Below are 13,097 nucleotides of genomic sequence, written 5' to 3' on the forward strand. Positions count from 1 at the left end.
GAACTCATGGTCTAAGAGGTTGACCAAGGAGGGAGGAATTCAAAACATCAAAAGCCAGAGTTTCAACACAAGAAAGTCTGTTGAAAATCATAGGCCTTGAAAAGCAAATGATAAATAGTCATGAAATAGGAACCAATGAATGAACCGTACTCTCTATCCACATAGCAAGACACAAACAACTGGAAGCCAATGGACAATTTACTTCACGTGGATGATGAACCTGGATCTTTGTTCTGTGCTGGTGGGAACTCATGGAACAGTCTGGCTATGATTTAACCACAAAAATAGCAACCCCTACACTCTAGCAAAACATAAAGTACATATGAGCCCCCAAATCCAAGATCAATATTCAGAGTCCCTAAAACCCAACTCCCCATGGCATTTGCAGTTACCCACCTCCGAAAGGGTAAAAGTAAACATGGGACCTGCTCTGGTGTTAAAAGCCACCGGATCCTCCCCGCTGTCTCCCTCCTCCTCTTCTTCTTTACAGACACGTAAAGTTGGATCTCTTGAAGGAACTGGGGGCTCCCACTCTAGGCAAAGGTTGGACAGGTGATCAATGTACAGCATGAGATTTGACTGTGCCTCCGTGCCTCCGACAGAGCTGGATCATCTGGGGCAATGAAAATTATAAGCAACAAGAAAGTGGTATTAACAGCAAGGGTAGGGAAGCCCAGGCAGCGCACACCATGATTCCCTAGGACACCCAGCAACCATTCCTTTCCCCATTCAGTCATTCCAAACACACCATCAAGCACTGTGCCAGGCTCTGGGGAGACAGTAGTGACAAATATAAACACAAGCCCTGCCCTCACGGAGTTTATGGGCTATTCTGGACAGTGAGACAAGCAATTAAAGGACAGTGTGTAAAGGAACCTAGAGGGTGCAGTGGAGCACAAAGCAAAGGCAGTCAACCCAGACTGGAGGTGGGTGGTCAGCCCAGACTGGAGGTGGGTGGTCAACCCAGACTGGAGGTGGGTGGTCAACCCAGACTGGAGGTGGGTGGTCAGCCCAGACTGGAGGTGGGTGGTCAGCCCAGACTGGAGGTGGGTGGTCAACCCAGACTGGAGGTGGGTGGTCAACCCAGACTGGAGGTGGGTGGTCAAGGAAGGATTCCCAGAAGTGACATTTAACGCTGAGCCTAGAGGACCCATGGAGTTAGCCAGATAAGACTGGGATATGTCAGCACGTGTCCGAATCTGAGATGAGAAATCATGGATGGTCTGAGGGGCTGAATGTCCCTTGTTCTCAGCCATTGTCCAGGCCATAATCCTATACTCAACAAAGGCACCAGATCTGGAGTCGGCAGCTTTCATCACAAGGTGCTCCTCCAATCCCCACAATCCAGTTGTGTTTCACACTCTTCCAAGTGGGATCCCAGGAAAGGAAAGAACATAGAAAATAGTTTGTTCTATAAGAAGATAGGAAAAAAAGTGAAACAATAATGTGGACTCGAACTGCTACAGAATAGACCCAATTGCAGCAGTCTGTTTTTCTGCACACCAGCATTACAGGTAAACTGAGATATCAAGCTCACTCAGGACAGCTGAAACGACACGAGGCCCAACTGCAACTTGGCGTCCCCAAAGTGGGAGCCCCAAGGCTTCTTCCCTTTGGCTCTCTCGCTTTGCCCTTCCCTTTCCTCCAAGTCCCCAGAAAATCACAGAGGGGGCTCTTCGCTCTGTTGCTCTTATCCTTGGTGTTTCTGATGTCTAAAAGGCTACCACAGGCGTGATACCTCCCACTTGCCTTATGCAGCTGAGGAAAACCAGATAGTTTAAGAAGCCAATCTTGCAGGGGCCCCCACGCAGGAAAACAAAACAAACAACAACAACAAAAAAAACTTGTGAAAGTCCCAGTAGCTTGAGTGTTGCCCAAGGTTCTAGCTGCCTGTGCATTATGAAAGAGACCATTGTAGGGGATGGTTTAAGACATGGCAATAAGCACGTTTTTACCAAAATGCACAGTCCGAAGTAGCTTTCCTTTACATTTTCATATTATCATAGAATTCAAGGCCTGCAAACAAAATCCTTGATTGAAGACAGAACGAAACGAGCAGGCAGCTATTTTAGAGACAAAGAAAGGATGTCTTTTTAACCTATGACAACACAAATTTGTTTAGGTTTTCGCTCCACTAAGTAAGTAAGCAATTAGGTTTTGTCCAATAAAAATATCCCTGTGCGTGTGCAAACACCCGAGGCAATCATATAATTACCCTGCCCAATCAGATTCAATTGCTGACAGTTGAGTTCCCACTGCTCATTAACTTCAGATCACAATGAGGTCTTTACGGAAGCCCTTTCCCGTCTCTTTACAAAGGTTCCTATGATGCCATGAGCAGCCCCAGCGCTACCTCGTTCAAGATAATCATCCAAAATGGCCAGGGCCAAGGCCAGCCTACTCTGACTTCCCTCTGAAAAAATAAAAAGAGAAATTCGAAGAAACGCTGGCTTACACGCCCTTGCTTCATTTGGGGATCTCACTTCTAAATATAATAGTAACCTTTCACCCCCACACTTTAAGTGCCGTAATTATATAATTAAAACCAATTATGTCATTTAACAGAGACTTTTTCAAGATCCACAGCAAGTGGATCAATTACCTCAATCATTGACCTCAGAAGATTTCAAACTGACCTGCAACAATGACAATTAGATAAATTTAGACACTGGCTTCCAAGGCCTACATGGACCAGCTGTGTGGATTGTAGCTCGTCTAGATTCTTCTAGACTCTAGAAGCTGAACTAAATTCACTAACTAAATGCATCTAACACTACCGCCACCACTTGTTTGCACAACACTTCCAATATCCCAAGATACTTGCTTGATTTTTTATAACCACCCTAATAGTGTTGTTACTTCCATGTTTCAGAGGAGAAAAAGGAGGCTGGGAGAGTTTGACATTATCTCAAGTGATGCAGCTAGGTAATGGGCTAGCTGCATAACTTCCACCACAGAATGCAAAGCCCGTTAATAGCAAGTAGTGTGTGTGTGTGTGTGTGTGTGTGTGTGTGTGTGTGTGTGCGTGCGCACGTGCGCGTGCACATGTCTTTATTCTCCTGGGCATCCATTCCTCCTATTTTCATTATCTTATCCCAATTTCCCTTTGAGGAAACACATCCACCCCACTTGCAGCTCATGTGCATGACACGGGGCTCCACTCCAGCTCCAGGGTATGCAGTCACCTAGGCCTCAGCCAATCAGCTCCTAGCATTCTCCTAGCTACAGCATTTGTTCAGGAGTGAGCACATGACCCAACCAAAGCCAGTGAGGCACACTGAGAATCTTGGGAAAGAGTCTTACTCTTGGGCTTTCATGTGAGAGGAGGTACAATCCGGCAGTTGAGCAGCTATCTTGCTACCACCAAAGGAGTGAGGGATAATGGAGCCAAGAGATACAGAGAGATACACTGGTTCCAGGAAACTCCTTGAATCCCTTTGTGTTGACAGTAGGGGCATTTAGAACATGGAGTAAGTCAACAGTACACTGGAGAACATATGAAGAGTGCTACCACCTACCGCTTGGATAGGCTTGATGACAAGGATGGAATTAACTGTCTGTGGCTCTGAGCAGCAGCCCTGTCTCCTGCTCACAGCACAGTGAAGTGCCTCCTATTTTTGAGTTATTTAAAAAACACACCATTTTACGGGCAGAAGGAAGCACTTTAACCTGCAAAATGATTTTTATCACATACTAAACATCCTTATAACTTTGTGGTCCTCTGCTTTGGTCAAAGTTGTCTCTCCTTGGAGTTGAGACAGCTGTTGGAGCCAAGAAGACGACCTTGCACTCTGCCCTGCTCAGTGGTATCCTTGTGCTCTCCAATTCCTGGATCCGCGTGGGATGTAAGAACTGAGGACATACACACTCATCAAAAGGGAGCATTTCCTTTCTTTTTTCTCTTATCCCAGGCCTTGAGGGAAAAGAAAAAAGAGCAAGAATTCTTCTATCACAGGATTTTCAACCTTGGCACTCTTCAAGTTTGGGGCCAGATTCTTTGTTGTTGGAACTGCCTATGCACTAAAGCATGTGTAGCAGAGTCCTCTGGCCTCTACCTACTAGATGTCAGCCGCATCCCTGTTCCACACTGGACATCCAGAAATGTCTCTAGGGGACACTGCCAAAGGTCCAGGGGTCAGGGCTAATATCAGCTCTGGTTGAGAACCACTGCTTTAATAGAACATCTGAGGTATTTGTTGGATTTTCCTTGCAGCATCTTTGAGTATTATGACGTCTTCTCCTTAAAGTGTGAGGAGGGAAGGAACCACCATGCTCCTTAGAACTGGCTAAACAAAAAGACCCAGGATCTCAATACTGCCTTCTATCAGGGCCAGGAAGTCACATGAGACTAACTGACCCACTAAGGACCAAAGTGGGGAAAAGGCATATCAAGCAGAAATAATTTTACCTAAAGATCAGAGAGAGGAAAAGGATGTGGAGGAGAAAATTACAAGTGAAGGACGAGTGTCTATACAGTGAGTTCCAAAGTGGGCCTGTGGCTTCTCACTCCCACAGGAAAGAAAATGAAACCTTAAGATTGTTGCTGGGTTTCTTGAATTCAGGTTCAGCCAAAAAGGTGGAATAGTCTGGTTTCAAACAGAAATGAAACTCACCCTGTAGAGAAAAAGCCAAAAATGGTAGTCTCACTTATTTGGACAAATGTGGGCAAAGACACTTGAAACAGGCAAGACTGATGGATTAATAGAATATTTTTTAAAGAAAGGCATTTACTCTCTTCCACATGTCAGCAGTGAGATAAGAGTGGGTTGGCAGAGGTCCTCCCTTCAGGCTTGCTTGAATGAGAAGACAGAATTCATTATATAAGCAATATGCATTGTGAAGCCTTGAAGAAAGGGGTTGAATTGGTTTGTCCTCTCAATGAGTTAATTAGTCACATTCCCTCAGTATTCTGGGGAATTGGTTTCAGGACATCTAGTGGATATCAGAATCCATGGATGCCCAAGTCCCTTATATAAAGTGGCAGAGTATTTGCATATAACCTATGCACATCTTCCAGTATACTTTAAATCATCTCTACCCCTAATACAATGTAAATGCTATTTAAATAGCTGTACAGAACATATTGATAAATGCTCTGTAAATAGCTGCTGGAGCATGGCAAATTCAAGGTTTGCTTTTGGAACTTTCTGGACTTTTTTTTCAAACATTTTTGATCTGCAGTTTGTTGAATCTGCAGATGTGGAACCCACGGATATGGAGGGCTGACTGTGTATCTTCACACTAGCAGGTAGCTGAGACCAGGCTAGGAATTCCACAGTAGTGGGATTTCAGTGAGGCTTTAACGCACAAACTTCTGCACACCTCACAGTACTGACTGCTTTTTCATTAATTAATGAATTAATGAATTAATTAATTTATTTATTTTTGGCTGTGTTGGGTCTTCGTTGCTTTGCGTGGGATTTCTCTACTTGTGGTGAGTGGGGGCTACTCTTCATTGTGGTGTGTGGGTTTCTAATTGAGGTGGCTTCTCTTGCTGCAGAGCACGGGCTCTAGGCACGCTTCAGTAGTTGTGGCTCACAGGCTCAGTAGTTGTGGCTCACGGACTCTAGAGCGCAGGCTCAGTAGTTGTGGCGCACGGGCTTAGGTGCTCTGTGGCATGTGGGATCTTCCTGGACCAGGGCTTGAACTCGTGTCCCCTGCACTGGCAGGTGGATTCTCAACCACTGCACAACCAGGGAAGCCCCAAAGTACTGACTTCTGATCAAGTCTGTCAAAAGAACCAGGTTGGTTTGCATGTAAAGCCTGGCTTTTGTTGGGGTGTAACTGGATGAAAATGTTTGGATTCTAGCAGTTTCTCTCACTAGAAGTCCTAATGCCTCAGAGCATGGAGAGGTGTATTAGGGGAATTCAGATGATCAGAGCTGAGGTCCCACTGCTTCCTCAGTTCCCAGGCAGCCTTCCCCTCTAGCTACCACCATGATCCAGCTGTCCCATCTTATTGCCCCTAACTTCTCTCCTGCAAGCAGTGAGATCTGACTGCTAGGGTGTGACAGTGTCTCAAATGGAGAAAGAGTAAAAATAAAGGCATCTCTGAAGGGCCCTGGCCCTCCTCCCATTGTTCTTCTAGGCTTACGGTTTTTTGTTTGGTAGACGTAACATTTAGAATAAACAATTATAGAAAAATAGAAGTAGTTGTCTGGAGGGTCTAGCAGAGGTCCACAGGGACTTTTATGAGCTGTATAAAGAACTGTCTTTTGACTCAAATCAACAGAATTAGAACGGAAAAAGGAGAAGTAACAGCTGACACTGCAGAAATACAAAGGATCATGAGAGATTACTACAAGCAACTACATGCCAATAAAACGGACAACCTGGAAGAAATGGACGAATTCTTAGAAAGGCACAACCTTCTGAGACTGAACCAGGAAGAAATAGAAAATATAAACAGATCAAACAGGGGCAGGACAGGAATAAACACAAAGACCTACTAGAGAATGGACTTGGGATGCAGGGAGGGGGAAGGGTAAGCTGGGACAAAGTGAGAGAGTGGCATGGACATATATACACTACCAAATGTAAAACCGATAGCTAGTGGGAAGGAGCCGCACAGCACAGGGAGATCAGCTCGGGGCTTTGTGATTATACTCAATAAAGATGTTTTTTAAAAAAAAGGAATATGCTGGGGAATGGGCAAAATAGTTTCCTCTATATCCTTTTATTTTATAAATCATATCTATATGTTAATAATTTTAGATTTGGTTGTGAGTTCTCCATTAAAATAATAATTATATAATCAAAAAAAAAAGAACTGTCCTTTGTAAAATTTAGTAATTAAATCTGGAGGAGCGGGTCTTTAACTCTTGATACATAAAGAATGAATCTCAGGGCACACTTTTCCTGTGGATGAGCATCCCCCCACCCCACCCCCTTTCCACTGACATCATTCACCCTGGCCTGCCTATGTTTCTCAGAATACCTGGCTACATCAACAGAGATAAAAGAGAAGAGTAGCCCACTTCCCAGTTCCAGCTGGTGTTAAAATCATACGATGAATTTTCTGTGTTTTGATGGAAGTGCCTTCTGAGTGAGTCCACACACTGGCACATGAAAATTTCGTTTGCACCAAAGAAGTGAGTCACGGTGAGAACATGGGTCTGCTTGAGCAGGCATGTGCCGCTGTTAAAAGCACAAAATCCAGGGCTCTACATACACCCTAAGATGAGTACTGCCCTCCCCATGTCCTTCTCAGCGTGAAGCAGGGGAGAGACAGCTTCACTGGGGTGGCAGGTGTCACAGGTCACCCTCACAGTCATTACTGAACAGAACTTCTAAGAGCAGCAAGTCCTTGCTTTTGCCACCGAGAAGCCTTACTGCCAAGTTCCAGAAAAGGATGTTAACAGTGTGTGGAATTCGGGTTAAGGCAGGAGTTGGCTTCTAGAGATGAGCTTCAGCAGATCTAGAAACTGTATGCGAAATTTGGCGTAAGCACTTTCATGCTTTATTCTGAGGAGTGGATTTGTGGTTTTCATCATCTTCTCAAATTAGTATGAAACTCTGAATAAAAAATTAAACAACAGTTTTTATAAAGCTATTCTGCAATTTTTTTCAACAGTTTTCTGAGCTGTAATTTACATGCTGTCAAGTTCATTCATCTTCAGTGTAAAGTTCAAGGATCTTGAATAACTTTATTTGTGGTGCAGACATCACCGTAAACCAGTGTTAGAACATTTCCACCACCTCAAAAAAGATCCTGTGCTCATTTATAATAAACTTCCTTTAATTTTTGCAACACAAGTTCTAGGGTTGAAAGAAGGCTCTTTGCATATCGGCAGAGCTGACCCATTTTTCCTCCCCTTCTCAAAAGCTCTGCTAAAAAATTATTTATTGTTGATCTTAAATTCAAATATAACTAGGTATACTGTATTTTTATTTGTGAAATCTGACAACCTTAATCCAGGGTCAAAGCAGAACTAAGCAAGTAAATCAAAGTTCAGGTCTAGAAATAAGTGTACTTTTTTGAAGCACTGAAAAAAGACATACATTATATTAGCAAATTTGAACCATCTAGATTCAAAGATGGTTAGAAACTAGTTCCATGTAGGATTCATACTGAAAACTAAAGCTGCACAAACAACCAGACGAGCTCAGGACCCAACTGCTGTTTTACAAGCAAGCCTGGCACTCAAAGACTTATATGCCACATTTGCTTTGAAAGGTTAAGAAATTGGACGTAATTGTTAACCTTGCAACTCACAATCACAACTAGAATTGTGACTTTTACAGGCACAAATTATAAGGAAATTGTTCTTAACCCTTCTGAGGTCATAAACCCCTTTGAGAGAATCTGATAAAAGCTATAGACCTTCTTCACAGAAAAATTTATGGATACATACAATATTTTGCATAGAGTTTCTAGGGGGAAGGGAAGTTCATAGATTCTATAACAATGATCGTGGACCTCTCAAGGGTCCAAGGATGCGGGAAGAGCCTAGGCAAGTTGACGAAAGCTATCCTGAAATCTTACGCTCCTTGCTTTTCTCTTCCTCCCGTTGCTGCGGGAAGGGAAGTCAGGGTAATGGCACAGGAACTGGGTAAGGCAGGACGACATGGCCAGGCTGCTCTCAGCCAGCAGTGGTGAGAACTGGAGCAACTCGCCTGAACTCCACGGACTCAAGGGTCACTGTCCGTAAAATGAACAGATTGGCCCAACACTGTTTCCACAGCTTATGTCCCAGGGATCTAGCTGAAAGGTATCTGAGAAGGGTCATTTTAGACCCTGGAGCACTGCACAAGATTTAGTGTTTAAAAAAAACAACAACAACGTTCAAAACCACTGGACTATAAGTCACCAAAGTCATCAAGGTTCTGAGTCACCTGGTTATCTGATTCTGACTCTATAGAGCAGAGGTCAGTACACAGTGGGGAAGATCTAGGCGTTCTGGGAAAAAAGGCATTTGGCAGGGAGAGGAGAGAAAGACACCCTGGCCCTCACCACTCTTTAGTTCTGCAGCACGTTCTTCCTCCTTTGTGTTGCTCTCCCTTTCTTCACATGGAACATTCAAACACTGCCCAGTTTTCCTTTGCTAAAATAAATACTTTTCCCAAGTACATGAACTTAATCAAATTTCCTTTGGGTAACAAGGATACCCCGTGGTCTATTATATCATTAGGTAATGTTATACTAAGTATAACAGGAGCCCACATGGATAAAGGACATGTGTGCCCAGCTCTGTGCATTAGAGATAGTATCTCTTTTATGCCTTCAAGCCTCCTAAAGTACTTCTCAGTATTATCAGTCTTATTTTTCAGAAGAGAAAACTGAGGGAAAAAAAATTAAGTGATTTATACAAAGTCACCCAGCTAGCCAATAACAAAAAGGGATTTCAAGTTCCAGAGCCTACATCCATAGCCACTCTACTATATTGAAGAGATTAACTATGCAATTTGTGACTCAAAAAAAAAAAAAAATACAGGTTTTACTCATTTATCTTCTCTTGAAAACAAAGAACCTATCACTTTAAGGAAGTTTATTATCATGCCCAATGATATGAACCATAAAACTATTTTTGAACCTTATTTAACACTTATTGACATCTACTAAGCAGATCTACCATGTTCATATTTATCATCTCAAAGGAAAATAAATGATTTAGTTTTGGGCTTTATCTTATCCATCCTTGGTCCTTGAAACAGCACAAAAGATACACTCTCTTCTTACTTGTTGTCACAAGATACTAGAGGCAAGCTGAGGAAAACATGCTGGGAAGTAATGTTCCACACTTTGTGTTAAGACTTTTCTTCTTTAAATAGAGCTTGTGTAAATCACAGACGAAGTTGACAAATTTCACGGCTTAGTCATGGCTAACGTATCGGATTTCATGGTTTGACAGAGATTAACAAGAAAATCACATTAGAGTTACAACTATTAGTAGATTCTTAGATATTTGGTAAAGAAACTCCAAGCTCTCCAAACTCCACTGCTCACTGCATACCACTTTTCATCCTTCCCTCCATGGATGCAGAACCTCTGTGAATCCAGGGAGAGCAAACTGGGATCCTCCAGAGCTCCTCAGTCACCCCCTGGCTATCACAGGGGTGAGCTGCTGCCTAATGGGCTCTAGGGAAAGGTCTAGCATCATCGTGGAATAGAGCAAGCGTTAGCATTTATGACCCAATTCATAAAAGTGTAGACAGGGAAAAAACATACTATGTTTGTACATAACACAGGCATTTCACCCTAACATCACATGCACTAAAGAGAGGAATGAATTGTTATAGGTGTTGAAACTCAGATATTTTAGGGGAAAATTAAGTTTTTACATCTCAGATATTTTAGGTAAAATTTAAGATTTCACATGTTTATGAGGAGGCAGTTCAGCAGAGGTCTTGTTGAAAGTAGTGGCATCCAAGTAGAGACTTCAAAAAGCCTGCTGACTGCTGAGCCATTTGGCCCGAGGGCTCTGCATATCCTCTTTCGGTAAGAGCCCAGCTTGCTTGTCATTTTTGCATAAAAGACAACCAATTTGTCAGCCATTTGCTTTAATTCTTCTTCTGAGTCTTCCTAACGATAAACTCCATCTACCTTCTGGTCTTCAATATCATATATCTGACTGGAGGATGGAAATTCACTTGCACCTCAGACCAGTTTCCTTCCCAGGCGATCCTCCTGGGTCTCACAGGATGTCCTTAATCAGAACCACATTACTCTGCAAGAGGAAGTCCTTGCACAGACGCTGGCAAGACACTATGGCAAATTAGTTTCAGAACATGGAAGGTCAGATTGGGAATAAAACCTACAGTTCTCTATTGTGTTTTCTTTAGCTGAGAAAATTAAGGCAGGGTGCCTAACTCTTAAATAACCAAGATTTGGATACGGAGCAGCCATTTAGGAAAGGAGTTCCAATGACTGCTGTGCACAACAGTCCGTTGTGGAAACTGGTCTTCACATTCCAGGTATTCTGGATGTGAGCAAGGATTTTCTCATTTTATCCAGATAGGTTTTTCTATTTCAGTAGCACCCTAGATTGGTAAAATAGAAATAGCTAAGGTATTACAGGTGTTGTCCAAAAATATAATTGTCATTTAACTTAGCGTGTCTGTGTGTACATAATACCTATATCTATATACATATTACACACGTATATGTGTGTTAAATAAACAAAGCATATTTTAATAATGATAACGGCTACTATTTATTACACTCTTATGGGACAGGCATTATACTAAGCGTTTTTCGTATGTTATTTGATTTACTCTTTCAACAAACTATCATGGTAGAGATCCTCTTTGTTTTTCTTTTACGGATGAAAAAAAAAACCCCTGAGATTAAAGGGGATTTGAGCCACAAAATGAGTCACAGAGCCATAAGTTGAACTCGGGGTGCCTGACTCCTGAACCTGTGTTTTTAACCACTGTGGTATACTGAGCCCTGGAAATTCTCATCAGTTCCATTGAGATGGGTGCCCGAGCTCACTCTCAAAAGAATACAAATTTCCTGACGGCGGGAATGAGGAGTCTATTACTCCACTGACACACGACTGTGAAAGGCTTCGGGCAGACGGAGGGGAGGGTGTGAGAAAAGGGAGAAATTGTTGCAGAAACCCAAGACCTACCTCCTTCACAATCTTACACAGGATTAGCCTGCCTGGGGAGACTCAGAGAACCAGAAGGACCAGGGGCCTTAGTGGGAACCTGTCCCCCACCCAACTTCAAACTGGCAGCCTTCCCTTCTCATGAATGAGCTGGCCCGAGAGATTTGGAGCAAGAAATATTTCCAGTGTGTCTCTACCTTAACTAACACCACGGGGGCAGCTAACAATTACAAAAGGAATGAACTTTTTCATCAAACGCCCTTCCATAAAACCATTTCCCAGGAAATGTAACACAGCATGGAGCTAGCCGACTGCAATTTTCCACCAACAATGAGCATCCTGGGGCACAGGTACTACATTTAAACGATTTTCCTCCAGCTTTTTGGCAAGGCTCTCTCTCACGGAGACTCAGAGTTGAGCTGAGGTCTCATTCCCCTCCGGCCAGCAGGATAGGAATGTTTAAAGCGGCCCTGTCTCTTCAACACCCATGTGTAAAACGCCAATAAACAAGCCAGCAAAGACCTGCAGGCCTAGTTGCCTTTTAACTCCGCCAAGATGATAAACTCCCTGAGTAAGGAAGGAAAGACTCCCAGGGATTTAACAAGTTTATCTGCCTGCCACTTGAACATTTTCTGTCTGCCTACACTTCAGTGAATTCACCAATAAAAGGATAAAAGGGTCCCGAACCTCAGACCCCTCAATGGCCGAGAAGCCACAGATTCAAAACGTATGCCCAGCAAAAATCAACCTGTTAACCGAACTTTGTTTCACGTGTTTGTAAGGTCGAGGGCAAGGAAAGTGGGGCCACTTGCCTGTTTCTAGCATCAGCCATTTCCCTGTTTTTGACTAAGGCCTACAAATCTTTACCTACAATAAAGAAAACTGTTCTCACAAAGAAACGGGAAAGGCAACTCATCCAGAAACCTCTAAAATTCAACTCAGGGGACTGTAATGAGAGGAGAGAAGCCACATGGGCCCTGGTGGTGGAGGAATGGAGTGTGCTCATCAACATACTGGTCAGTTCTGCAAGGACATTTTTTATCTCTCCCTCCCTGAACTGACTTTGGAGTTTAGCATTTTAGTTGTTTTTGTGCATTTGTACCCTACCACCCAGAAGAAGAATTCTGAGACCTCTGTACAAATTGGAATTAAATTGGAAAAGCAAAGTAAAACAAAACCAAAAGACTTGGAGGCAGTACAGGGAGGTAGTGCCATTCAAGACATAAAAGAAAGGTGAATGGGCATAACCTCTCTGGGAGGTCACTTCACGATATTTATCAATATAAACGTGCAACTTTCCTTTTAGGAATTCATTCTAAAGAAATTATTGGACAAGTGCATAAAGGTGAAGCACAAGGAGCTATAGCATTCCAATAGGAAATATTTAAAAAGAACTACATTCTCATCATTAAGGACTGGTTAAATAATGCAAAAATTCTATACTCTGCAGCTAGAAAAAGGATGCTGTGTATATATATATATATATATATATATATATATATATGTATATATCTGTGTGTGTGAAAAGGTGTCACACAGACAACA

At 42.8% G+C, this 13,097-nt stretch overlaps 1 protein-coding gene across 1 annotated transcript in view; it reads right to left on the reverse strand.

Annotated features, from left to right (window-relative positions):
* Positions 1-496: 496 nt before the first annotated feature.
* Positions 497-13,097, reverse strand: part of ERC2 (ELKS/RAB6-interacting/CAST family member 2) — an 823,240-nt gene continuing 810,639 nt past the window's right edge. The window contains exon 16 of the mRNA XM_024746387.1: positions 497-613. Coding sequence (XP_024602155.1) covers positions 557-613 — 57 coding nt within the window. The 3' untranslated portion in view covers positions 497-556. The remainder of the gene's footprint in view (positions 614-13,097) is intronic.

The sequence above is a fragment of the Neophocaena asiaeorientalis genome, unplaced genomic scaffold, assembly GCF_003031525.2.
Source record: "Neophocaena asiaeorientalis asiaeorientalis breed wild unplaced genomic scaffold, Neophocaena_asiaeorientalis_V1.1 scaffold251, whole genome shotgun sequence".
Lineage (NCBI taxonomy): Eukaryota > Metazoa > Chordata > Mammalia > Artiodactyla > Phocoenidae > Neophocaena > Neophocaena asiaeorientalis.